This window comes from Sorex araneus, chromosome 1, assembly GCF_027595985.1.
Source record: "Sorex araneus isolate mSorAra2 chromosome 1, mSorAra2.pri, whole genome shotgun sequence".
Lineage (NCBI taxonomy): Eukaryota > Metazoa > Chordata > Mammalia > Eulipotyphla > Soricidae > Sorex > Sorex araneus.
Window position 1 is genome coordinate 323,495,111 of NC_073302.1, and position 25,699 is coordinate 323,520,809.

The following is a 25,699-nucleotide window of genomic DNA, read 5'->3' on the forward strand; positions in this document are numbered from 1 at the left end:
TAACTTATTTTGGGAGTTTTGTGCTACACCTATTGGTGTTCAGGGATTACTCCTTGCTCTATGCTCAAGGGAAGAGCTGGGTATTGAATACTGAAATAAATATTGTTAAATATTAATTTATTTTAAATGTGTATTAAACTCATATTCAAAGCTAGGTAGTGAACTGGAATGGACCACAGGTAAGGTCAAGTGTCTTTAATCCCATATTATCTCTGGACCATAAGAATTTTATTTTTATAAAGTGTGATTTAACAATTTTTTCCTTTATGGCTAGAGGTTTTATGTTCTAAGAAATCTTTGCTTATATCAAAAGTCAAGAAGATATTTTGTTTTCTTTCAGAATTTTAGCTTTTCAAGATTTATTTATTTATTTATTTATTTATTTTGCTTTTTGGGTCACACCTGGCGATGCACAGGGGTTACTCCTGGCTCTGCACTCAGGAATTACCCCTGGCCGTGCTCAGGGGATCATATGGGATGCTGGGATTTGAACCCGGGTCGGCCGTGTGCAAGGCAAACGCCCTACCCACTGTGCTATCTCTCCAGCCCCTAATTTATTTTTAATAGTCTGGTTGACTGAATCATCATTTCACAACTGCAAACTAATTTTTCTTCCAGCTACTTTTAAAAGTTTTTTTCTTACAAAATGAAATATAGTTTGCTCCTGGGACTGGAAAGATAGTACAGCATATAGGACACTTGCCATGTATAGGGTCAACTGGGGTTCAAGCCCAGCACCCAATACTGTCCCCCATCACAACCAGGAGTGATCCCTGAGCACATGAGAACGAAGTCAGGAGTAAGACCTGAGCACAGTCAGGTGCACTGAGTCCCCCACCCCTGCAGCCCAAAAGTCTGCTCTTGATTAAGGACATTATAAAGTAGAGATGTTTTAAGGAATAAAAATACTTTGTTGTTCCTTCAGGTGAAGCTTTGAAGTATACTTCCTTTTGTCATTTTATATCACCTAGATGAACTGTAGCAATTTTTCCTTTTTCTAAACCTCAATTTCCCAACCTATTTCACTTATAATTGCAGGATTTTTACTATTTCCTGAACAGAACAACATATAACAAAGTGTAAAAAGCATATAGCTCCAAAAAAAGCTATATGCTTTTCAAGATTTATTTATTTATTTATTTATTTATTTATTTATTTATTTATTTATTTATTTATTAAAAGTGTCCTATATGCTGTACTATCTTTCCAGTCCCAGGAGCCTAAAAAACCTTAGCCTAGAAACACGGAGACAGTGACTTTTAACCGTTGAATATATTAACCATTAGCAGCATGTGATTACTATATAAAAAGGCATTCTTCAAGAAAATAAAATCTCTTCAAAAATATATAAAGTTCACATTATCAACAGTGGGCAAAAATCAGTAATATGATTTCAACTCTACAAGAGTGATAGTTACTAGATAATTACAATTCTCATCCAGACACAGAGGTGCTAGAATTAGCATAAAAAAAGTATGTATTTGCTCTCCCAGGACTACACATCATTGTCATTCTGCTGCTCATCGATTTGCTCGAGCAGGCACCAGGGACTATACATAATTCTTTAAAATTAAAACCAGAATCTGAAGTTTTGTAAAAATGATTTCCAAATCTCTAGCATGTTATCTTCTCAGTCTTCTACTACTTTTGCCATTTAGTTATTCAATCACCTCCATGCTAGGTACGTGCTATTTGAAGTTCTTCAAATAGCGTTTTTATTGAAAATAACTGAAAATAATAAATATTGAAAACACCATTTTTCACATCACTCTTTCCCATCTCCAGGTCCTTTATACTTGATTTAAAATTTTATGCAATAATCTGAAAATTACATATATTTCCTTGATGACTTTCTCTAGCTAGGGTTTTGTTTTTTTATTGCAGTCTGATTGCCGTCTGATTTGAATAAACAAATTTTATTAAATGTCTGATATATCAAGCTCCTGTTGGGAAATGTAGATATAAATGTGACGACTTTATGCCTTACACCATCATTTATACCTATCTTGATATTTTCTACTGCCATCTTTTGTTTAACGTGGTGCTCTAGATTGAATTCAGGGCTTACACATGCTCAAAATAATATTTTATACTAGCTACTTAAAAAAGGAGCAGGAGAGATAGTATAGGTCCCTTTACAAGGTCCCCAGCAATGCTGGATACAGCTCTGGAGATCCTCAGCACCACTGGAGCGGGCCTGGGTAATGGCCAGCCTGATTGGGCCTACGCAGCATATTTCAGTAAAGACCCTTGAACTACTGATGAGACTGACTGAGAATTGCTGGGAAGCACTCTGGGTCTTCTGAACATTGCCTGGGAGCCCTGCCCCCCGTATATTTCATATATTCATCATTTAGAACCTACATCTTTGCTTAATGCATACTGAATTATATCTATATTTCATTAATCATTATCAGCTTACATCATCAGTAGTAGCAAGGCTTTCACTCGGCGTAAGTTCTGAGTTTGAAGCTATCCATGTGCCAGAAGCCACTGACTTTACATTTTCTTTCTCATGGTTCTCAGAAATATGTCTGGATACGATGTCCTAGACAGGGCAATAAAATATCAATATAATACATATTTTTTTAAATACAAATTTTAATACAATTTTTTTTAAAAAATTCAAAAGCAGAAACATTTTGAAGAACAACTATTAATATTCAATCATAGGTTAAATGTGAAACATTGAAAATTAGTTCAAATAATGGCTTTAATCTAAAAACTACTTAAGGAATACTAGAAGTTTTATATACAATGGTAAATAAGCACAAAAAATCAAAATACATATAAGCACAGTAAGAGTTGGGGATGAGAATCTAACTCAATGGTAAAAAGTACATGCCTTCATTGAAAGAGGTATTACAAAAACAAAGTAAAACCAAATCCCAAACCCCATATTTATTAAAGATACACTTAGCTAAAGTAGAGAGGCAATACCAGATAGGGTAGGGAAAAGAATGTTAGGTACAGATACCTGCAGTGCATATAAAGCCCTCTGTCTCAAATAATCTGTGTTAAGCAGCTGAAGCTCATGTAAGAGTTCAATAAGAAAATGTGGACGGGATTCATTTTGTGATATTAATGTAGCTACTTCAGAGTAAATAGTATCCCTCAGAGCTTCAAATGTGGAAAAATCACTTCCAGTTTCTGTAAAATATAAAATATCAGGAAGTCTATATTAATACCTTCAGAACAACTATCTTATTATTGCTGTCACATTATATTGTATAAACTGCTTAAAAAGTAGGACATCCTTGAGGCTAGAGAGATAGTACAGGGGTTAAGGCACTTGCCTTGCACAAGGTAGTCCTGGTTTGATTCTCAGCACCAAATATGGTCTTGCCAAGAACCTACAGGAGTGACCCCTAAGGCATGAGCCATGAGTAAGCTCTTAACACTGGTGAGTGTGGCGTAGTCCTCCTACTCCCTATAATTTTTAATACTCCTAATTCTATTCTGAGAAGTTTCTATTTTAGTAGAAAAATGATCTTAAAATCCTCAATATAATCTTGAAAATACCAAGACATATACAATATTTAGAGAAATGTTTACACTTTATTACCTATTTTTCAATTATACTAAACTCAAACCTGGAAAATTTTATTTATTTTGGTTTTTAAGCCATACCCAATAGCGCTCAGGGCTTATTCCTGGCTCTGCACTTGCAGATCATTCCTGATGTGGCTCAGTGTACCATGTGCTGCCAGGGATAGAATCTAGGTGAGCCATGTGCCAGTGGAAGCACCCAACCCACTGCTCTGGCCGAATTTTACTTTAAAAAAAAAAGAAAAGTCAAAATCTTTTGAGTAAAGTAAGCTAAATGCAAATAATTTTCTTTCTGTAAATACAAATTTCAGAGAGAAAAGGAAAAAAACTGGGGGTTGGGGGATGGGCTATTCTCTTCTTGAGGGCCCATTCTTGGCAGTGCTTGGAGGACCTCGAGAAGTGAGACTGAAACAAGACTGGCTACATGCTGGAGAGCATCTCAACCCATACACTATCTTTCTGGTGCCAGAAAAGGAAAATTTCAAGAACTGAGAGCTCTCAATTTTAAGCTGTTATTATTTTAAGCTCTATCTAATTAGGCCTACTAATTTTTAAATCTCAGCTACTATGTTTTATTGATAAAAACAGAATTTGTAAAGTATTCAGAAGTGGTCAATTTTACTTTTTACACTGTTATCAGAACATACGTTTCACAGAATCTACACATAATTCATTATTTAGTGCAATTTTAACTACTGATAAACAGAACTATCACCTTTAAAGAATAAGCACATCTTATATACTTAAGAGTACAAATCAAGAACTGCTCCTATATTGTGCTATTAAAAAAAAAAAATTCCTGGGCCAGTGTGGTAGTGCCTTGGCTAGGGCGCTTCCCTTGCATGCAGCCAATCCTGGGTCAATCCCTGGTACCCTATTTGGTCCCCAGAGCCCACCAGAGATGACCCAATCCAAAGCCACTCCTGAGCACTGCTGGATGTTGCTTAAAACAAAAGCAAAATACAAACAAACAAAAAAAAACCCACAAAAAAGCCAATCCTCTTAAGAAAATTGCTAACTGGTATTTTTAGCTATAAACTCCTGTAAACTTTCTAAAGGTAAAACCACAAATATTCAAGTTCTACAAAATTCAGTGATAAGTTCCTAAGAAAAAAAACTTAAATGGCAAATACTTAAATATTCTGCTTTAAATTATAAAACATCTGAAAAATATTTCAAATATCAAAAATACTAACTCACTTTATACAAAAGATAAGAAAATACACAGAAAACATGAACTAAACAAATAAATCTTTCATGAATTTCCTAGTATCTTTAGGTTTCAAATTTTACACCTATAAATAAGAATAATGAATATGTAAACTGTTTTATATGCCTCAGACATTCAAGAGTATAAAATGAACTGCTATACTAATATTCTCTTGATATTGGGTAGGGGGCCAGCTCACACTCTTCTGTGCTCAGTGCTTCCTGGCAGTACTGGGGGATTAAATGGGATTAGTATTGGGGATTAAATAAGGGTCTGCTACATGTAAGGTAAGCACCTTAGTATCCCCTATACTATCTTCCTGTCTCCTGTAGTGTTTTAAAAATATTCAAGTACATTTAACACATAGATAATATTAGTAAAAACAAGACAACCTCACTATACAGGAAAATTTCAGTTAAAAATTCGATATGCAGGGGTGAAGATACAGAAGGTGCTTGCTTAGTATAGTACATAGCCATTCAAGGTTCAATTCCTGACAACATATATGGTATCCTGAGCATTGCCAGGAGTGAATTCTGAGTGCTAAGCCAGGAGCAGTCTCTGAGCACCACCAGGTATAGACAAAAATCAAAACGAAAAGATTTGACATACTAACTTTCGTATAATATATCTGTCACTGTCATCCCATTGCTCATCGATTTGCTTGAGCGGGCACCAGTAACGTCTCCATTGTGAGACTTGTTGTTACTGTTTTTCGCATATCGAATATGCCATGGGTAGCTTGCCAAGCTCTGCCATGCAGGCTATATACTCTCGATAGCTTGCTGGGCTCTCAAACAGGAGTGGAGGAATTGAACCTGGGTTGGCCACGTGCAAGGCAAGCACCCTACCTGCTGTGCTATGGGATCAAGCCCAACTTTTGTATAATATATATATATATATATACACACACATATATATATATATATCTTAAATTTAGGAAATGTTCATGATTTCAAAGACTAAGAATAAGGCATATTTAATGACATTAATAGCTGAATATATAATCAAAATGATCTATTTTAAAGATTACATTATTCCCAGGCTGGATCGATAGCACAGCAGTTGGGCGTTCACCTTTTACACGGCCAACCCGTGTTCGATTCCTCCGCCCCTCTCGGAGAGCCCAGCAAGCTACTGAGAATATGGAGCCCACACGGCAGAGCCTGGCAAGCTACCTGTGCGTATTGGATATGCCAAAAACAGTAACAATAAGTCTCTCAATGAGAGACGTTACTGGTGCCCGCTCGAATAAATCGATGAGAAATGGGATGACATCACTGTTTTATTCCCAAATGTCAAGGTATGTTTCACATCTCTCCTATATAAGAGATTGAAAATTTCTGCCAGATTTTCCCTTTAATGCAAATGCATTAGCTCAGACTAGAAAAAGTTCTTTGGCCTCAAGTTTTTATGATTCCTTTTTCTCCCTCCACCCCCCTCACCCCAAGCACTGCTCAGGAGGCCTGTGATCACCACTGGTAATTACTGGCCAATGGGATAGGCATTTCAATGCAAGGGTCTGAGGATGCCATGCTGATTTGGCTTTGCAGTGCTAGGGGACTTTTAGGGCCAGTAGCTGGAGGTGCCGGGGGGCCTACGGGGCTGAATCTGATGATGCTCAAGGGACCATATGGTATGAGGGGTCAAACCCAGGTTGGGTGAATGCTAGAAATGCTCCCTGGCCCTCCACTTGATTTTTTGGTGCCAGGGTCAGGGTAGAAGGGGGAGGAAATTCTTCTGTACTCAGGGCTTACTTCTGGTTCTGTGCACAGTGATCATCAGTTCTAGCAAAATTCAGGGAACATTATGGAGTGCCAAAGATTGAACCTGAGTCAGCTAAATGTAAGGCACATACCTTACTCTCTGTACTATTTCTCTGGTCCTCCATTCTATTTTTATCCTACTTTCAAAATGTTTTTCCTTTAAGAAATATGACTGCTACTCAGATGTTAGTTCTAGGTCCTTGTTTTTAAGGTTCTCCTGAAGATATACACAAGATTTTTATTCTCTACTTAATGTATAATTGCAGGTGGCATTAACAAGGTTTACAATTCTAAAGCACAGAGATCCATATTTAATAAAAATACAGTTTAAAAATAAGAACAGCATTTGATTCATATTTGCTTTTAATTTTTTTAAACAGACCTGACTGGTAAGGAAAAATAAGGAATTGCAACACAAGTTATATGCAGTAATGAATGCTAAATTAAAGCTAAGATTAAGAACATTTTTTTTCAAAAAACCAATATGCTCTGGAGCACTTAAATGCTTCAAATAGAATGTTCAAATAAAACATTAAGTCATTAAAAGTTTTCTATTATCAGCATGTGTTACTTATAAACAGAAATGAAACAAACAAAAAAACCCCCGAAAACCCCACAAGAATGATAATGAAAGGTGTCAGAATTTTGGCTGTAAAATATCACTTTTTATGACAATGAGTGGCATACTTATACTAAGCTATATCTAAAAAACAAAACAAAAACCCCAGAGTAATAAAACTTAAGGATTTTTAGAACCAACAGAAGATACTTGACAAAAAGTGGAGCCAAAATTAAGCAGGTTTACCTGTCGCTTCATTGCATGTATTTCTGTTAGATTGTTGTAGTATTCTCCTAGCATGTGCTGTAGGAAAGGGCAGACATAAGGATGAAAATAAAATGTGTATGTAAAGACAGGGTCTATCATATGAGTAAGAGAATGGAAAAGAAAATCAAACAAATTTAATCTAAAATTGTCGGAACTGGAATGTTACTATAAGGTATAGTTTATGTTCTACTAAAAAAAATTATCTCAGAAAACTGTTAAAAATTGCGACAAACTTTTATTAATACTTAATGTGATATGATTATCACAATAAACTTGTAACTTATTTGTTTTAGTAAGAATGCACATCCAGGTGAATTTTCCATAACCTCTGAGGGAGGAGATAACCACACAACTCAAAAGTAGTGATATATAGTACACTCCAACAATAAGTGTCAAAAACTATCACAAGCTATTGAGGATTTTTTTGTACTGATAGTCAAAATTAAATCATTTCAGAAAGTGATATGTAAATATACATAAATGGATTTTAAACTATTCAAACATTTAAAAAATATTAATCAAATATATTTTCCTATGTATGGAGCAATAATAATTGTTTAAGGTACTATTAATACTAACTGATCCAAGTTTTTAAGCCTTTCCATATTAGTGTCCTTCCCCAACTTTTTACCCTTTCAATAAATCACTATTTAATAAAGATGACAGAAAGGAGCTGAAACAAAATTATAGTAAAACTTTGAGGTTGGGACAATAGTTTTTTTTTTCTCTTAGAACAACACTTATTAATAGGAAACAGGGATTGGACCTTCAGCTCTACCATTTCCTAACAATACCATCACGAAGAATTTCAATATATAAACAATCCTTCTCTGATTATGAAAATTTAAGAAATGTGGGGCCGGAGTGATAGTATAGCGGGTAGGGCATTTGCCTTGCATGCAACCGACCTGGGTTTGACCCCCGGCATCACATATGGTCCCCTGAGCACCGCCAGGAGTAATTACTGAGTGCAGAGCCAGGAGTAACCCCTGAGCATCGCTGGGTGTGACCCCCCTCCCCCCACAAAAATGTAAGAAATGTTAAATCTGGAAAACGATACAACTACTATTAAATTTTGATGTCTTTTCTTCCATTCTTTCTTACTCAGATTGCTTCCCTTGTGGGGGGAACCATACTTGGTAGTGCTCAGAGGCATCTCATGATTTGGTGCTAGTGGACCATGCACTATCAGGTATAGAAATTGGGCCTCCTAAAGGCAAAGTATGCATTCCAGTCTACTGAGCTTTTCTTCTAGCCCATCATTTTTTAAATTATCAATTTTTTACTTAAAGATACATTTGGAATCATACTGATCAGACAAAATCTGTATAATCCCATTTCCCTTGATTATGCCTACAGTACAACTAGGTAAATGGCGAGAGTTTTGAAATATTCCACAAAACTTGCACCATTTACATTACTTGTCCCTTATGTGTTTCTAAGCCTACTTTCTACAGCTGAAAAATAAAAATAAAACCAATGGATATAATTATGAAGTTCACATGAGATAATTTATAAATATGTAAAACAATACAAATGGTAGTTGCTAATACCCATTTCCATTATACTGATAACTGAGTCTCCATATTTCTTTGAGATATTTTTTATTTATGAACCAGGAAAGTATCAGATCTTATTTAAGCTAAGATAGTAGCAAATACTTGTAACTTCACCCATTTAATAAATACCTAATTGAATGCCTACCATGTAATCAGTATCATGTTAACATTTAAGAAAATGAAATTGTATTACTTGCTTCTAAGGATCTCTAAAAGGTGATATAGTTTATAACTATAGATTGTGATATAGATTCAGTTTTAGAATTTCAGAATTAAAATGATTTCATATTTGATTCTGAAAAGAAACAGGCAACTAAAAGATCAAAAATAGGTTTTGGCTGGAAGGATAATTAGTGAGGTGAGAAAAAGCATAACTATGGGAAAACTTCAATGCCACTAAAAAATAAAGTTCAACAGAGATGGTAGTGAGAAGAGAAATCTAAAGCAAAAAAGGGGAAGAAACTAAATTTCTACTGCCCATATATGTTATTATATATCAAGGTACTCAGACTTTTTCCTGTGAAGCCAAAGTTTGTTTTGTTCTTTTTTTTTTTTTTTTTTTTGCTTTTTGGGTCACACCCAGCGATGCTCAGGGGTTACTCCTGGCTTTGCACTCAGGAATCACTCCTGGCAGTGCTTGGGGGACCATATGGGATGCCGGGGATCGAACCCAGGTCGGCCGCGTGCAAGGCAAACGCCCTACCCGCTGTGCTATCGCTCCGGCCCCTGTTTTGTTCTCTTTTGACGGCAACACCTGGCGATGCTCAGAGGTGACTCCTGGCTCTGCACTCAAGACTCACTTTTGGCAGTGCATGGGAGACCATATGAGAAGGCGGTAACAGAACTCCAGTAGTCAGACACTCAATCTGGCCCCAAACCAAAGCTTTTAAGCAGGGAAATAATAAGCCTTTGTAACTAGCTCCTAATCAAATAAGAGTTCAGGATTTCAAACTAAGAATTTCAAATTAAAGTCAATGAAACATTTTTCTTTAGAATTTTACCAAAATTTGTGAAAGATTATTATAACAAAAAATATTTTTAGTCTACATTTCTCTACTATAAAAATCTTGCATAAAAGAACAATGAGATTAATTAAAAACTTACTTTTATATAGCATTTAAAAAATCTAAGTCCTTAAATGAAAGCAAATTAAAAAGAACGTACCTGAAGATATTTCTGTAGACCTACTATATTTTATTATTTTTTCCAGCTGTTCATGATTCTTTCTGCAGAATACTTTTGCTTGAACAGGCTCTTCAGTCTGGGTTGAATGTCTGTTCCTACTTTTGCAAGGTTCACATGTGCTAGACATACTGGCACTTTCATACCCTTGAATAAAAAGAGCAACAACTATTATCAGTTGCAACTAACTTAAACTCAAAGGGAATTGATTTCCATTTTGAAATAGCAAAGGCAACAATTTAGGACATCATCAGCAGAATACAAAACAGTAAATGTATGACTTGGATGTAACTTTGGAAGCACAGAATAAATCCAAATACCCCTTTTGCTTTGGTATTTGCTTAATGAGAACATCCAAACATAAACTTTATGGCAGACTTTGACCAAAAAAGATATAAGCAAAATTTTCTACTTGTCTCCAAATTCGCAATTTTTTCATATTAGGAAATAAAAAACATATCCTGTCTATAGAAAAATGATAAAAAGATGTCTGATATTACACCTACCATATATCATCTTATTTTAAATGTCTTGCCCACAGATTACACATATATTCTAAATTTTCTTTCAAAGAGCTGTCTTCTTTTTTGACATTTATTTTGGTATATGACACACGAAAGGAATTCACTCTTAATTTGTTCCACATAGCTAAAGGTTATGTTCACACCTTTCCTACTAAATTAAAATGTAATCTTGATCAATACACTAAGTCTCCCATGTGTTTTACTTTAAACTGTCCTGTCAACTTATCACTGAAATTCCATTTTCACTGTTTGTGCTACAGAAGTTTTACAATATGCTCAAATATCTGGTCAGGTCAAATACTCAAATGGTGATTCACAATTGAATTACGTTAAAAGTATTGAGAATTGATATTTAACTGTTTTATGCATTCTAGAAAATGATTAAGATCTGTTAGATTAATCCACTTGTTTCATATTCTTCAAAAATATTTACAGATCTATACAGATCTAGTACTTTCTATGTTAAATTTATCCCAAAGACTCCCACTCAAAGCTTTAATTCTTCCACCTTCCTTGTCTACTACCAATACAGAAAATATCTACACACTTACTTTACAACCAACTATTTTATTCATTTAATCTGCTAATTTTAGCAGCCATTTTCTAATTTACCGGAACTTTAAGGAGGATAATGTTTCCTGCCTTCTCTAATAACCTTCTAAAACTTGTAATGCTTTTATTCTGAAAGTGCTAATGATAGAGGAAGAATGTGTGTTTAAAAATTTTGTTAAGACCTGCCCTTAAGTTTCTCCAATCACTCATTTTCCATTATCTCCTACTTTTTGTTTTGTATCTGACATTTTTTTCTCATTGATTTCCAAGGCCAATAATTTGAGACTTTATAGTATTTTCTTTCTTTTTCTTTTTTTCTTTTTGCATCACACCTGACCATGCACAGGGGTTACTTACTGGCTCTGCACTCAGGAATCACCCTGGCCGTGCTCAAGGGACCATATGGGATGCTGGGAATCGAACCCAGGTTGGCTGCATGCAAGGCAAATGCCCTACCCACTGTGCTATTATTGCTCCAGCCCATATTTTCTTTTTAAAAATAAACATTAAATGTGAAGATTCTCCCCCTCCCCTCCCTGCCAAGTTTAAAACAATTTGTTAAAAGTCTTGAACACTCTTATTTTCCTATTCAAGCCTTTATTTCTTCCATTAATTGTTTTTCCTAGGTTTTACCTGTTCCAGTGGTCTGTTTCTCTCTCTTTTCTCTCTGGCTGTTGGTACACTTTAATATTCACTGGCCTAGTTACAACTTTTACTTATCTTTTAGGTTAGACACCACCCCGCCCCCCAAAATATGATCATCTAATCTTTGACAAGGGAGCAAGAAATGTGAAGTGGAGCAAGGAAAGCCTCTTTAACAAATTGTACTGGCAAAACTGGACAGCTACATGCAAAAAAATGGGCTCAGATCTCTACCTAACACCATGTACAAAAGTCAGATCAAAATGATTAAAGACCTCAACATCAGACCAGAATTCATAAGATACATTGAAGACAAGGTCGGCAAAACCCTCCACGACGTTGAAGCTAACGGTCTTCAAAGATGACACACCACTGGCTGAGCAAGTGAAAACAGAGATAAACAAATGGGACTATGTTAAACTAAGAAGCTTCAGCACCTCAAAAGAAACAGTGACCAAAATACAAAGACAGTTTACAGAATGGGAAAGGATATTCACACAATAGCCATCCGATACAGGGTTGATATCAAGGATACAGGTTAGACTCAACTTCTGGGTATTATTTAATGGTGCATAAGTGCTTGGAAGCCTAGATTCTGTGGTCAAACAATATTGTTCTGGATAGTCTTCCATAGAGAAGAGGAAACCTCTCTAACCTTAGACTCCTCAGCTGTAAAGGCAAAAGCTCTCCCAAGTTCATGGTAAGAAGAATGCCATCTACCTATTCAGTGATACCCACTAATACCTTAAGGTGGCAAAAGACTGCTACTCTTGAAAGGGAAAGAGATGCTAAGAAATAGGAAAACTTCCAACCATGGATCTCTTCCAACCAAGTTTTTTCCAAAAACCAGAGAGCCAATATTTGCCCCAGACACGAAAGAGCTAGAGTACTTAGTCTTGTGTACATATACCCTCCAAAACACAGCATTGCTATTAGTAAAAACTAAGTACCGAATATACCCTTAGTTTATACTCAGAGATATCATATCTAAAATCCCTTCTGTTCCTAAAAATATTATTCAAGTTAGGACTTTATCTCAAATTTAGGTTCTTGGTTTCTTCAATGGTCTCTTAGATAGAAATTTAGCCACATTTTGCATTAAATTTGTAGGGGGGAAAAGCCCTTTTGGTTATTTTTCACCTTCACTTCAAGTAGGTTCAGCAATAAACAGTATTACTGCCAAACAAATTACATAAAACAACAGTTGACAGACTTAGCTCAGCACAGCACTGGCTGCTCTGCACCGGTCAGTCTCCACCCCTTGTAGCAATTATCACCTGTTCTCTTTTATTTCAGTGTTATTGTACAGACAAGGATACAAGGATATGGCACTTCTAGCAACTTTTCCTTTTTCTGACCATTTAAGTAAATCTCAACCTCAGATGTTTTGCTTTTTGTCTCTGGACTATCTGCAGTGATGCTGGGGATTGCTCCTGATGCTGCCAAGGAAACTGCTGTGTTGGAGATCAAATTCAGAACCTGCAAAGTATATGCTTCAGCCCTTTGAGTTAACTCCTGGCCAACAGACAGATCATCTTTTGTTTTTTGGGCCACACCCTGAGGTACTCAGGACTTAACTTCTGGCTCTATCTACAGGGATCGATTCTGGTGAGCTCAGGGGACCATATGGGGTGCTAGGGATTGAATGCTAGTCAGCTGTGTGCAAGGAAAACACGCAACCTGCTGTACTACTGCTCCACCCCCAGTTAAAAGATGTTTCTTTAACTGGCCTTCTGCCAGGCCTGGTTTGGCCTAATGTTTGATACCTATTTCATCTCAATCTTCAAGTTACTGAAGCACAAAATAGGGATGAAGAAATGGAAAAATAAAGGGATGATTAGAACTTAAAAGGCGGGAGTAAGTGGTTGGGGTGCATACCTAGCATGGGCTTGACCTGAGTTAGATTCCCAGTACCACATGGTCTCCTGAGTATCATTGGGTGCAGCCCAGGAAGTGCCCCAGCAATTCTAGAGTAGCATGGACAATCCCCGACACTGCAGGTCCAGGCAGCATTGGATCCTCAGAGTGCTGGCTTGGTTGGCCAAAACTTATCAGTGACCCCTTCCCTGACTCCCGCCCTCCAAAGCCCTTCTTGGGAGTACCCTCCCAACCTGAAAGAGAATGCAAAAGTCAGTACTTTATCTCATCTCCCAAGAAAAAAGTATAACTGCATACCTAAGTAACAGGATCCACCTCTAATATCAAAAGAGAAAGAGTGTGATAGAGTAGACAAATTACAAGCAAATTTGCCAAACCTAATAAGCAAATTACGAGTCTGGTAACTAAAAATCCCAAAAAAGCAAAAAAAAAAAAAAAAAAAATCACATTTAAGTCAAAATCTGAATTAGAACTAAAATTTAAGAGATGGTCATTATGTAGTCTGTAAAATCATTTCATCATGCAATAGATGTTTTTGCATATAAACATCTTCTAAAGATTAAAATACACTACCATCAGGTCAGAGGGATAGTACAGCAAGAAGGTGCTTAACAGGTATGCCGGTGACCTGTTTGATCCCTGGCATCTCATATGGTCCCCAGAACCTACCAGGAGTGATTCCTCAATGCAGATCCAGGAGTAACCACTCAGTACCTCCAGATGTGACCCCCCAACAAACAAACAAACACTGTTTCATGGAAAACTAAGTAAAATGAAGTTCTGGCATATTAATTCTGAAAGACTGTCAACAGGGCAAAAAAGCAAATAAGCACTGCAGTGCATAGACACAACTAGCTATACCATCTCTCTCTTAAATTGCTGTGCGGGGAGACTGTATAGCAGACCCAGCTTCAATCCCCGGCCACCGCATGATTCCCCTGCTAGTACTGTCAAGTTCATCCTTGTAGACAGATCCCTTGAGCACCACCAGAATATCCTGGGGAGCTGCAGGCATTAGCAGCCTTGCATCTTCAAGTCCTTGTGCTGATCGACAGCCCACTTGGGAAGAATTGCGGGTGAGTTCCTGGAACTTCTGAGCACCATCTGAGAGTCCCTCCCCAATACAAAAAACATTCTAGTGAATCTATTTGTCATAACACTCTATTTCTTCTCTTCCTGTTTTACCCTACTGTGCTTTTCAAACTATTACTGCTACAATTCGGAAAGTTTTCTCTATTATTATTTCCTTTAAAAACAGAGTCGGGCCTGAGCGATGGTACAGTAGGTAGGGTGTTTGGCCTGCACACAGCTAACCTGGGTTTGATGCCCAGCATCCCATATGGTCCCCTGTGCTTCGCCAGGAGTGATTCCTGAGAGCAGACCCAGGAGAACCCCTGAGCATCTCTGGGTATGACCCAAAAAGAAAAGAAAAAAAAAATGTTACCCCAAACAGAATCAACATTCTTTTTTTTTTCTAAGAAGTTATACCTAGTCCTACCCCCTATAAGAATAAACGCAATATAAACTAGTTACAGGTGCTTTTCAGATTTTATGTACATAAACTCATTTAAGATATCTGGAGTTCTGCTTAAAGTATATTATAAAATAATACATACTAAGTTGATATAAATTAAGGCCCCTGACTCTGCAGATCTAGTAAGCTCCCAAATGATGCTGATACTACCTGTCCAAGGTTTACCTTTTGAATAGCAAGGACTTAGCTGACTAATTTGATTTTTCTACATCTGTATTAGTTCAACTCTGCACTTAAAAATTTAATTCTAGGGGCTGGAGTGATAGTACAGTGGGTAGGGCGTTTGCCTTGCACACAGCCAATCCGGGTTCGATTCCCAGCATTCCATATGGCCCCCCGAGCACCGGCAGGAGTAATTCCTGAGTGCGTGAACTAGGAGTAACCCCTGTGCATCACCGGGTGTGACCCAAAAAGCCAAAAAAAAAAAAAAAGAATTTAATTCTAAGAGCTGAACTGATAGCATAGCGGGTAGGGCATTTGCCTTGCATGCGGCCAACCCGCATACAATTCCCAGTATCCCACATATGGTCCCTGAGCACCAACAGGAGTAATTCCTCAGTGCAAAGCCAGGAGTAACCCCTGTGCATGCATGGCCAGGTTTGACCCAAAAAAAGAATTTAATTCTATTAAGTCTTCTATATGTATGCTTTAAAGTGGAACTCTCACTGACAGATGGTCTTGAATACCTTCAACAGATATGAATCCTTGGAGCATATAGCATTAAAGATAGCACATAGATCAGAATATCTATGCCCTTCAGTAAAAAAAGTGCAATTGTATATATGAAACCATTAATTCGTCAGATAAAAGGAGTTTCAAGAATACAAATACAATAGTATTTCTAGGCTTAGGTAGACATGGTTGTATGTTAGCTAGAGACTCCTAACATCCTGCTATTCAAAACGTAGTTCAGGTACTAATAATACTGGTAATACCTGTGAGCTTGTATGGATACTCCCAGGTCCCTTCCAAGATCTATTATTAAATTCCAAAATATCTCTGGAAAAAAATTTAATGAGCTGAATGAGAATTCTGGGATAGTAAATGTTAGTGACGGTTTCCTATCTTTAGGTTACTAAGTAAACTAGCTCCTACCAAAACTATATGAATAAAAACTTATTTCAACAATTATTATCTATGTGCAGAGTAATAGATGACCATATCAGATTCTTAGGGTAGATTAGGGGTAGAGGTAACATGAGGATGTACAAAGTAGTAAAAATCATGCAGAATTTGTAACACAAAGTAATTACGTTATGGAGCCGGAGTGATAGTACAGCAGGTGGGTGTTTGCCTTGCATGCGGCCGACCTGGGTTCAATCCCCAGCATCCCATATGGTCCGCCAGCACCACCAGGAGTAATTCCTGATTGCAGAGCCAGGAGTCACCCCGAGCATCGCTGGGTGTAACACCAAAAGCACAATAACAACAACAAAAAAAAACAAAACAAAAAACACTAAAAAAAAGTCTAATGAAGTTGGAAAAAATGATGAATTCATTTTTTTAATGGCTGCCAAAGTATTTAGGTTTATTTTTTAGTTTTTGGGCCTGACTCTACACTTAAGGTTTAGTCCTAGAAGTGCTCAAGGGGCTTATTGGGATGCCCGGGATAGAATCAGATCTATCCGGTGTGCAAGGCAAGTGCATTAACACTGTACTATCTCAGGCTGCACAAGTTGACATTTTACAGTGAGTTTCTCCGACCACCCACCTCCCATATGATATATGACATTTAGAAACTTCAACTGAAGTCCTTTCAATGTTCTTTTTAATGAATCAAAGACCTAACCAAAAACCAAGATAAACTATTAAATGCGATATTAAAAGAGGTGGAGTGGGTCTGGAGAGCTAACAGTGTATAGGGTGCTTGCCTTGCATGTAGCAGATCTGGGTTTGACTCCCAGCAATGCATATGTTCCCAGGAGTGATCTCTGAGTACAGAGCTAAGAGTAAGCCCTGAGCATCATCAAGCGTGGTTCTAAATTTATAATGAATAAAATGGAAATTTAAAAATTTAGGCATATTGGCAGTACTTAATACACATACACACAAAAATGACTGCCACATTTTAAAAGTTACATTAAATTCCATAAAGAACTAAAAACTAAAATGACTATGTCAACAGGTCTAAAATAGTGGTATTTAAAGTTTCTTACACCTGTGGAAGACCACCCACCCATGGACTAGCAGTAGTAAGCCATTCAACCTGACAATGCCCACCCGTTGAGGCCACTGTGAAATATATTAACACACCAGACTACAGTTATCAATATTTATACTGATTAAACTTTAAGAATTATAAACACTTACCAGTATTTTTAACTCTGCTTTTCAACTGAGTAGAATGCCTCTTCTTACTCTTTGGTTTGGGAGTTTTATCTTTTGATGCCAGACTGGCCTGTGCAGATGCTTTTCTTGTCTTGAATGTTTTAGTCACAGTTGTTGGATCCACTGGATCAGGCATACTGCTAAAGCTTTCTAATGACTCTTCATCAAACTGGCGTCCTCTCCCTCTGGTATCTAACTGATTTTTGCGATTACCATTTGTAGGTTTCTCTTCAGACGCTGCAAATCCAGACTTGATAAATGGTTTTTCTACTTCACCTTCTTGGTCATACAGCCACCTTGTCCTACTGTTTTCCACTTCTTCTTCAGACTGTTTTTGATTCCTTACCAGTGGAAATAAGAATGGGGAAAAAATAAGGGAGTGTGGGACACACAAGGAAAAAAAAACTAGAAAAAAATGCAGTAGCTTGGGAACACATATGGATCTGTATCACCTAAAGCAGTTCACTTAAAAGCTGTTCAAACAGAACAAAAAATTTGTTTTTTAAAATGTGATGTAACTTGGGGCTGGAGCGATAGCACAGCGGGTAGGGCGTTTGCCTTGCACGCGGCCGACCCGGGTTCGATCCCCGGCATCCCATATGGTCCCCCAGCACCGCCAGGAGTAATTCCTGAGTGCAAAGCCAGGAGTAACCCCTGAGCATCGCTGGGTGTGACCCAAAAAGCAAAAAAAAAAAAAAAAAAAAAAAAAAAAGTGATGTAACAATAAATTCTCTAAATATTAAGTCCAATTTAATTCTGCTGCTATAGTGTGTCATTTTCTGTTATTGGTAAAACACTGGTATCCCTTAAGATGCTAATAAGTTATGCGGTCTTTTACTCTGAGAAAAAAAGTAGGAAAAAACATACAGATCAGGGGCCACAGTGATAGTACAGTGGGAGTAGGACATTAGCCTTGCACTTGGCTGACCCAGGTTCGAGCCCCGGCATCCTATATGGTCCCTAAGTACCACCAGGAGTGATCCCTGAGTGCAAAGTCTGAGCACTGCCAGGTGTGACCCAAAAGAAGCAAAAACAACAACATACAGATCTGCAGTATGTCTCAGAATTTTTTTTTTTTTTTGGTTTTTGGGCCAATCCCAGCTTGCTCCGGGCTTATTCTGGGTTTACCCCAGGTACCATATATGGTACTGGGGATCAGTCTCAGATCAAATTCAGGTAGGCTTTGTGCAAAGAAAGTAGCTGGTCTATTGTACTATACGATCCCCACAAATTTTATTTTCACTACTGGCTATCAGTCTTATTTTCTGGATTAGCATGACCACTGAAAACATTACCTATGAAATGTTCAGAGATTAATTAACCTAACAGAAGTTATCTTATACTATTTGAATCAAAAATATTTTTTAAATTATCAAAAGAAATCTTGGGATTAGAGGCGATAGTTCAGTGGGTAGGACATTTATCCTTGCACACAACCAAGCGGGTTCGATCACCAGCACCCGGTATGGTTCCCTTGAACCTGTCAAGAGTGATCCCTGAATGCAGAGTAAGGAGTTAAGTCCTGAGTGCTGCCAGTGTGTCCCCAAATTGAAAAACAAATAAATAAATGAAAGGGGGAAAAAAATCCTAACCATCACCGATACCCAAATCATTAACTTTCCCAAGTTGTAACAGTGCTCAACTTTTACATTTCAATGAGCCTAGGGTCTGACCATACTCAGCTACGAATCAAAAAAAATCACCCTCTGCAATAGAAAATAATCTTATTTTCTAGTCCTAAATCAATGAGCAGTGAGTTAGGATAACACTGATATCAAATCAACAAGAGCTACTCTATGAATCATGTCTTCCTTTTTCCAAAATAAATTTTCCTGAAATCAATATTTAGAATGTTTTGCCTAGGATTTTCTTTTTTTTACTTTTGCTTTCTGGGTCATACCCAGTGATGCTCAGGGGTTACTTACTCCTGGATCTGCATTCAGGAATTAACTCCTGGCGGTACTCAGTGGACCATATGTGATGCCGGGAATCAAATTCGGGTTGGCTGCATGCAACGCAAATGTCCTACCCATTGTACTGTCACTCTGGCCTCTGTTTATGCTAGACAAGATCATCCACTGCTCTTTTATGTCATGGTTAGAATATATATTCCTAAGAGACATCTAGTAAAGTGTCAGTTTCATAGTCCTAACATTATCACGTTAATCATAAAGGTTTTAACTGCATTTTTTTTTTTTTTTTTGCTTTTTGGGTCACACCCGGCCATGCACAGGGATTACTACTCCTGGCTCTGCACTCAGGAATTACTCCTGGTGGTGCTTGGGGGACCATATGGGATGCTGGGAATCAAACGGGTTGGCCGTGTGCAAGGCCCTACCCACTGAGCTATCGCTCCAACCCCTTAACTGCATTTTTAAAAGTACATAAATCTAGATAAAATCACAAAAGTGATGTTTAAGCAAATCATGGCTTATGTTCATAGTCAAGTACCTTGGTTTTTCGGCTCCAATTGACGAACTGCTTTCAAAAGGTTTTGGAAAAGCCATATAATCTGTTTTCCCTGAAGGATTCTGAATTAATGGTTGTTGTTGTTCAGCAGGTGTAGAAATATTCTGAGGACCATCTCCAAAATTAGAAGGAAACAAAGGGCTAAAATTCATACCTAATATATGAAAAAAAAAATTCAAGAGAATTACAAAACAGCAATTACCTTTAACATGAAATTAAAAGGTTTAAATTTTTTCTAATCTACAAAAATAAAAAATTGTTTGTTAAGATAAAACCTCATTTATTGTTTTCAATTCAGCTCACTATATTTGATTTTAGTGACTGGTAGTACAAAGATCCCTATTACCTTAAAAACTAAGAGTTAGAAATGGTGACAACAGGAACTGCCAGAGAGCAAAATCAAATGAAGACAATTTACATGTTACTTTGTGTAATGCTCAAAACAGCAATGTAAAAGGTATCATATTCATTTTACCAGTAAGAAAACTGTCAGGATCTAATGTTTAGTAAATGGAAAAGCAGGTTAGATATGTATTTCCTACTGTACTTTGAGAAAGTAAAATAGAATAAATACATATTAATCATATGTATTTACCATATAATAGTACGTTAGAAATATTGTATTTGCAGGGGGCTAATAATAACTTAGGGAGAAAAGATCAAGAAAGCTTCACAAAATTGAACATGTCTGTCTTTGGTACACAACAGGCATGAATATTATAGAGAAAAAAAGGCATGTGAAATTTTTATTAATACTTAAAAATATTCAAATATTTGTTGCAAATATGTTACTTATGAACTTAAAAAGCTAAACTTTTAGTGCCAAATGTGTGTTTGTTCTTATTAAGAATATACACTATGGTTTTTTAAATTTATATTTAGAAAGCCCCTTCAACCTTTATATGCTCTGTTTCACTTCATCTAATTGGTGACTTAGCTTATTCCAGTTTTGTAACATCTTCTGCATTACTTTCTTAACGCCTCCTGTCAAAAACCTCTCTCAAGATATTGTTCTTTCCTATTCACCTAATAGCCTCAATTCACTTAGTCTTTAAGTCCCTTTCTTCTCATTTCTGAACATTCTCACTAATGTAACTCTCTAAAATATAAATCTCAAGCTAGCCCCCACTTAAAAATCTTTCAATAGCCCCACTGTTCTATAAAAGAAAGTCCAAGCTGTTTTGTATGGCACAGAGTTTTCTGCAGCTCTTTGGATAATCAGTAATTGATACTAACAATGGCCCTAAACTAGGCATACATAAAGGCATCTAACTCCTTCCAAGCAATAAACTGTTTCATTGCTTCGTTATTTTTTATGGTTCCATTGATTACCTCACCTATCTCCTATTATATTACTTTTTCTAGAAAAAGCAGTTTCAATATTTCTTACACCAAAGAAGAGAAGGACATCCATGTCATTTGCACCACTGCTAGAGTATGGATGACACTGCATTAAGCATTTATCAACACTCCTAGCTTCCTCATTAAACGTTACATTCCTTAAAGCCAGAGTCTTACTAATCTTTGAATCTTGGTTATTTATATAATATAGGTAAAAGGAAGTCTCAATACAAGTCTAACTAAAAATTAAGTATAAGCATTGATCTTTAATCTACTAGTAATCTAGTAATCAATTTCCCTAACAAAACAAGAAGCTCCTCTAGACGAGCATTATCTTATTCATCTTTACTCTCCTCAAGTTTCATATTAAAGTGTCTGCTGTATAAAAGCATCTAGATTATTTCCTTTTCTTCTTTGTAAATAGTTGTTAAATAATTTAAAGATATAGCATTAAAAAACCACACATAAACATACTACTTTGTTAGCAATGATTTTTAACTTAATTGCTTACTTATACAAGATCAACAATAGGTTGGGGATATCCCCAACTTATAGGTTCAATATCCACAACAACAGATTAGGCATGATGGCGAAATACGTACTTGACATGTTCAAGGTTCTTGTTTAATTCCCTGTCATACCACCCTTTACCCCAGCACTACTGTAGTCCTTATGGTTTTAAAATCAGAGCTTGGCCCCACAATAACAGAAGAATTGAATGGATTGTGACTTTCTTTGAAAATAATTGCAAAGAGATATTTACTTCAAATTTCAAGAGATTAAAAATTTCTTGAGATAGGCAAGGCATTCTCAAACACTTTGCATTTATTTACCTTCCCTTTTGTTCTCACTTACCTGGTGCAAATGATGAAAAATTAGTAAACCCAGGCAAGTTAAACAGATTCACAGGTTGTGTAGGAAAGCTAAAAGGACAAAATAAACCAGAAGGAGGGTGTGCTGTACTGCCGCCTCTTTCCTTACTTCCAGTTTTTTCTGGATGTTGACTTTGCTGGCGCATAAGTTCATTTAGAGTTTGTTTTAACCTACAAAAATTTAAGAAGTTGTAATTTTAAAAGTTATACTTCCATCTATGTAAAACCCATTCAAGAAATAATACAGGAAATTATTCAATAGTGTGTAAAATAGACTAGTCGACTCTTCTGTTATTTCATCATTATCATCATCATCATCCTCATTCTCATGCCGTTGAACGTCGAATTTCTCGAGCGGTCTCAGCAACCTCTCCATTCGTCCTATCCCTGAGATTTTAGAAGCCTCTCTCTACTTGGCCTTCCCAATGATGTCACATTGGAGGCTCTTTCAGGGTCAGAAGAATGAGACCCAGCTTGTTACTGGCTTTGGCATATGAATACACCATGGGAAGCTTGCAAGGCTCTCCCACATGGGCAGGAAACTCTCAGTAGCTTGCCAGTTCCTCCCAAAGGGAGAAGTAGATTATAAAATATTCGAGGCCACACGCTTCTGGGAGCTTTAGTCTCTGGATGTTGGCCGTTGATGGGATTACACACACCTGGGTTCCTCTGCTGGTACCTTCATGCATGAAGCTTGTCTGAACGTGTGGAGAGGAGCCTTGAACATGGCTGTGCCGCTGGGAGCTCTGCTCAGGGCGGGGAGGGAAGCTGGAGCCCATCCCCCCGAGGGACCCCGGGGAAGACAGCCAGGCACACGGGCAAGAGACTGTTATTTACTACACCAAATATACGCCTGTCTTGCAGACTGAGTTCAATAATATAGCTTTGATAAAACTGTTAAGAAACTTAGTTTTCAGTTTTACTGAGGTGTAATTTATACACCATCCACTTAAGTCTAAGCTATTAAAATTTTTTTAAAAGAAAATGTTAAATCCACCATATTTAAAACCAAACACTGGACAAAAGACAACTTTTTAAGTACCACTTACAAAACTCTTAGGTGACAAAGAACACTCAAATATTTGGCTTATGCCTTTTTTCTCCCTAAAGAAAACTGTAAAACCCTTTTTTAAAATACATTTCAATCTTACCACTTCCGAGACAGATTACCTTTGCACATTATTCTGTTGCCATGCTAGTTGAGTATAGCACTGGTTCAACTGGTGCATTATAAGGTGTACTTGTGGAGATGCAACATTACTGGGCATTACACTGTAAGGACCAGTGAGAAGAGTTTGTAGCAGACAAGACAGAGTCTAGGAAAGGACAAAAGAAAATCTGTAATAACTGTTACTTGGAAAATTCTGCTGTTCAAAAACAGAACTGAAAAATATTACTTGTATACTAAACTTTACCTGCTGATCCTGCATCAATGTCTGACAAATATTGACACTAAAGTCAAGTTGTTTCTTTAACTGATTGATTTGCTCTTGCCACTGTTCTTTTTCTTCTACATAAGAGAGTTCTGACACCCAACGAAGGTTTTCCTGACGTTGCATGCTAATATTCTGTTGTCTTGTCTTTGCTAAAGGACGGTAATTTCCATCTGCTGAAAAAGGACGATGGTTCTTCCACCTAACACAGAATTTAAAACATTAGGCCATCCTATACAATCACCTGTTTTTTAAAATCTACCATAAGTCATAAGCACTTAGTCCACAGGCCAGTGTTTTCTTTAAAGAATTAAAAAACAGGGACCAAGGAAACAGTCTAAATGCCCTGTATGTGGGAGGTCTGGGTTCATGTTTGTGTCCTTACACCTCCTGAAAAACCCTTAGGCAAAGAGCTGTTTCTGGGCTTAAGAATACACTGAAATGCTATGAGAATGCAATACCATACAGAAAGTGCATCTGAGCTCTATACTCCCTTATCTCCAATTCATACTTTGGGTTCATTGCATCTTCCATTCCATAGTTCCTTCATAATAAAATCTAAGTGTCTACTAAATGCAGCTGTGAGATGCTTAAGCAAATTATGATACCCAACAAGAGGCTATGAGACTCCCCCGATTTACAGCCAGCTCATAAAGATGTGTGGGTATCCAGAGACGAGGTATGGGACTCGCAACTGAGTTGAGGGCAATCTTAAAGGTCTAAGCCCCTTAACTTGTCAGGTCTGTCCTAATACCAACAGTCAAATTGTAGTATTTAACTGAAAGTGTGAATAGCACACTTTCCTTATACCCATATTTGATCTCCAGCGCCACCTATGTTTCCCTGAGCACCACCAGGAGTGATCCCGAGTTGCAAAGTTGGGGGTAAGCCCTCAGCACTACTGGGCATGGCCCCAAAAACAAACAAAATAACTGAATTAAAAATTGGAGGCTACATGCTTGGTTCAATGAACAAAAAACTGCATGCATAGTGTCAGAATTGCTTAGTGTGACTCTTCAAACAAAATACTAAAATAGCAAACTAACCTATTTTTAGTTTCTTTTACATTGTAAGAATTACGATTCACACTGTTAGGAGGATATACAGAAAAGTTATCATTGGAACTGGCATCCTGCTCCTCCTCTTCTTCCTCTTCATCTGTTCGACCAATTCCTTCAGAAAGGTAACCATCTTCATCTCCATCTTCATCTAGAGCACACTGGGTAGAACCCCCCCATGTAGCCATTGTTCTAGAGAATAAAAGACATAAAACAAGATCCTTGTAGAGGCAAGTTGTGACCCAGACAATATACCAAAAATATACATATATCTACATGTATATGCTCATAACATTTAATTTGACCACAGTAAATAGGGATGGTAACAGTCTTCGCTGCTGTAATATGTTACACAGATCATGTTTACTTGCCTTACACATATACAAAATAATATTTTAACTAAATTACGAGAGTAATCATCTCCCCTGAAACTTTTTCCTTTTAAGCTCTTCATCTTTTCCTTTTCCCTGAGTAATTCTAGAACAGTGTTCAATAAAAGTTCCTTCAACATAGATCCCTAGCATTACAAATGGTATCCCGAGAACCTTCAGCAATGATGCCTAGCACAGAACCAGGAGTAAGCCCTAAGCACAGCTATGTATGGCCACAGAAAATGAGGTCAACAAAATACATTTTTTTATTTCCATCTGTGTTGCCGAATACAGTATTGGCTTATGAGCATTCAAAATGTGACTGATGGGACTAAGAAATTGAAATTTCATTTAGCTTTAATTTAAACTGCCACCTATACTTATTATAAGCTGTCATAGTGGAAAGCACAATTCTAGACTAACGGATCTTTTATTTTTTTTTTTCCTTTATTTTTTTTTTAATTTATTTATTTTTAATTAGAGAATCACCGTGAGGGTGCAGTTACAGATTTATACACTTCTGTGCTCACACTTCCCTCATACAAAGTTTGGGAACCCATCCCTTCACCAGTGCCCATTCTCCACCACCCGTAAACCCAGTGTCC

General features: G+C 37.1%; 1 protein-coding gene across 7 annotated transcripts in view; it reads right to left on the bottom strand.

The window, feature by feature from the left end:
- PCM1 (pericentriolar material 1) overlaps nucleotides 1-25,699 on the bottom strand; it is a 100,017-nt gene that overhangs the window by 26,978 nt on the left and 47,340 nt on the right. For 5 of the 7 annotated variants that reach the window (XM_055124562.1, XM_055124555.1, XM_055124559.1 and 2 more), the window contains 10 exons: nucleotides 24,712-24,915; nucleotides 23,648-23,867; nucleotides 23,403-23,548; nucleotides 22,216-22,403; nucleotides 20,002-20,173; nucleotides 17,533-17,891; nucleotides 10,075-10,239; nucleotides 7,331-7,387; nucleotides 2,978-3,150; nucleotides 2,423-2,548 (listed from right to left, as the gene is read on the bottom strand). In XM_055124562.1, the coding sequence (XP_054980537.1) occupies nucleotides 2,423-2,548; nucleotides 2,978-3,150; nucleotides 7,331-7,387; nucleotides 10,075-10,239; nucleotides 17,533-17,891; nucleotides 20,002-20,173; nucleotides 22,216-22,403; nucleotides 23,403-23,548; nucleotides 23,648-23,867; nucleotides 24,712-24,915 (1,810 nt within the window). The remainder of the gene's footprint in view (nucleotides 1-2,422; nucleotides 2,549-2,977; nucleotides 3,151-7,330; nucleotides 7,388-10,074; nucleotides 10,240-17,532; nucleotides 17,892-20,001; nucleotides 20,174-22,215; nucleotides 22,404-23,402; nucleotides 23,549-23,647; nucleotides 23,868-24,711; nucleotides 24,916-25,699) is intronic. The other 2 variants (XM_055124552.1, XM_055124564.1) reach the window with 1 other exon arrangement.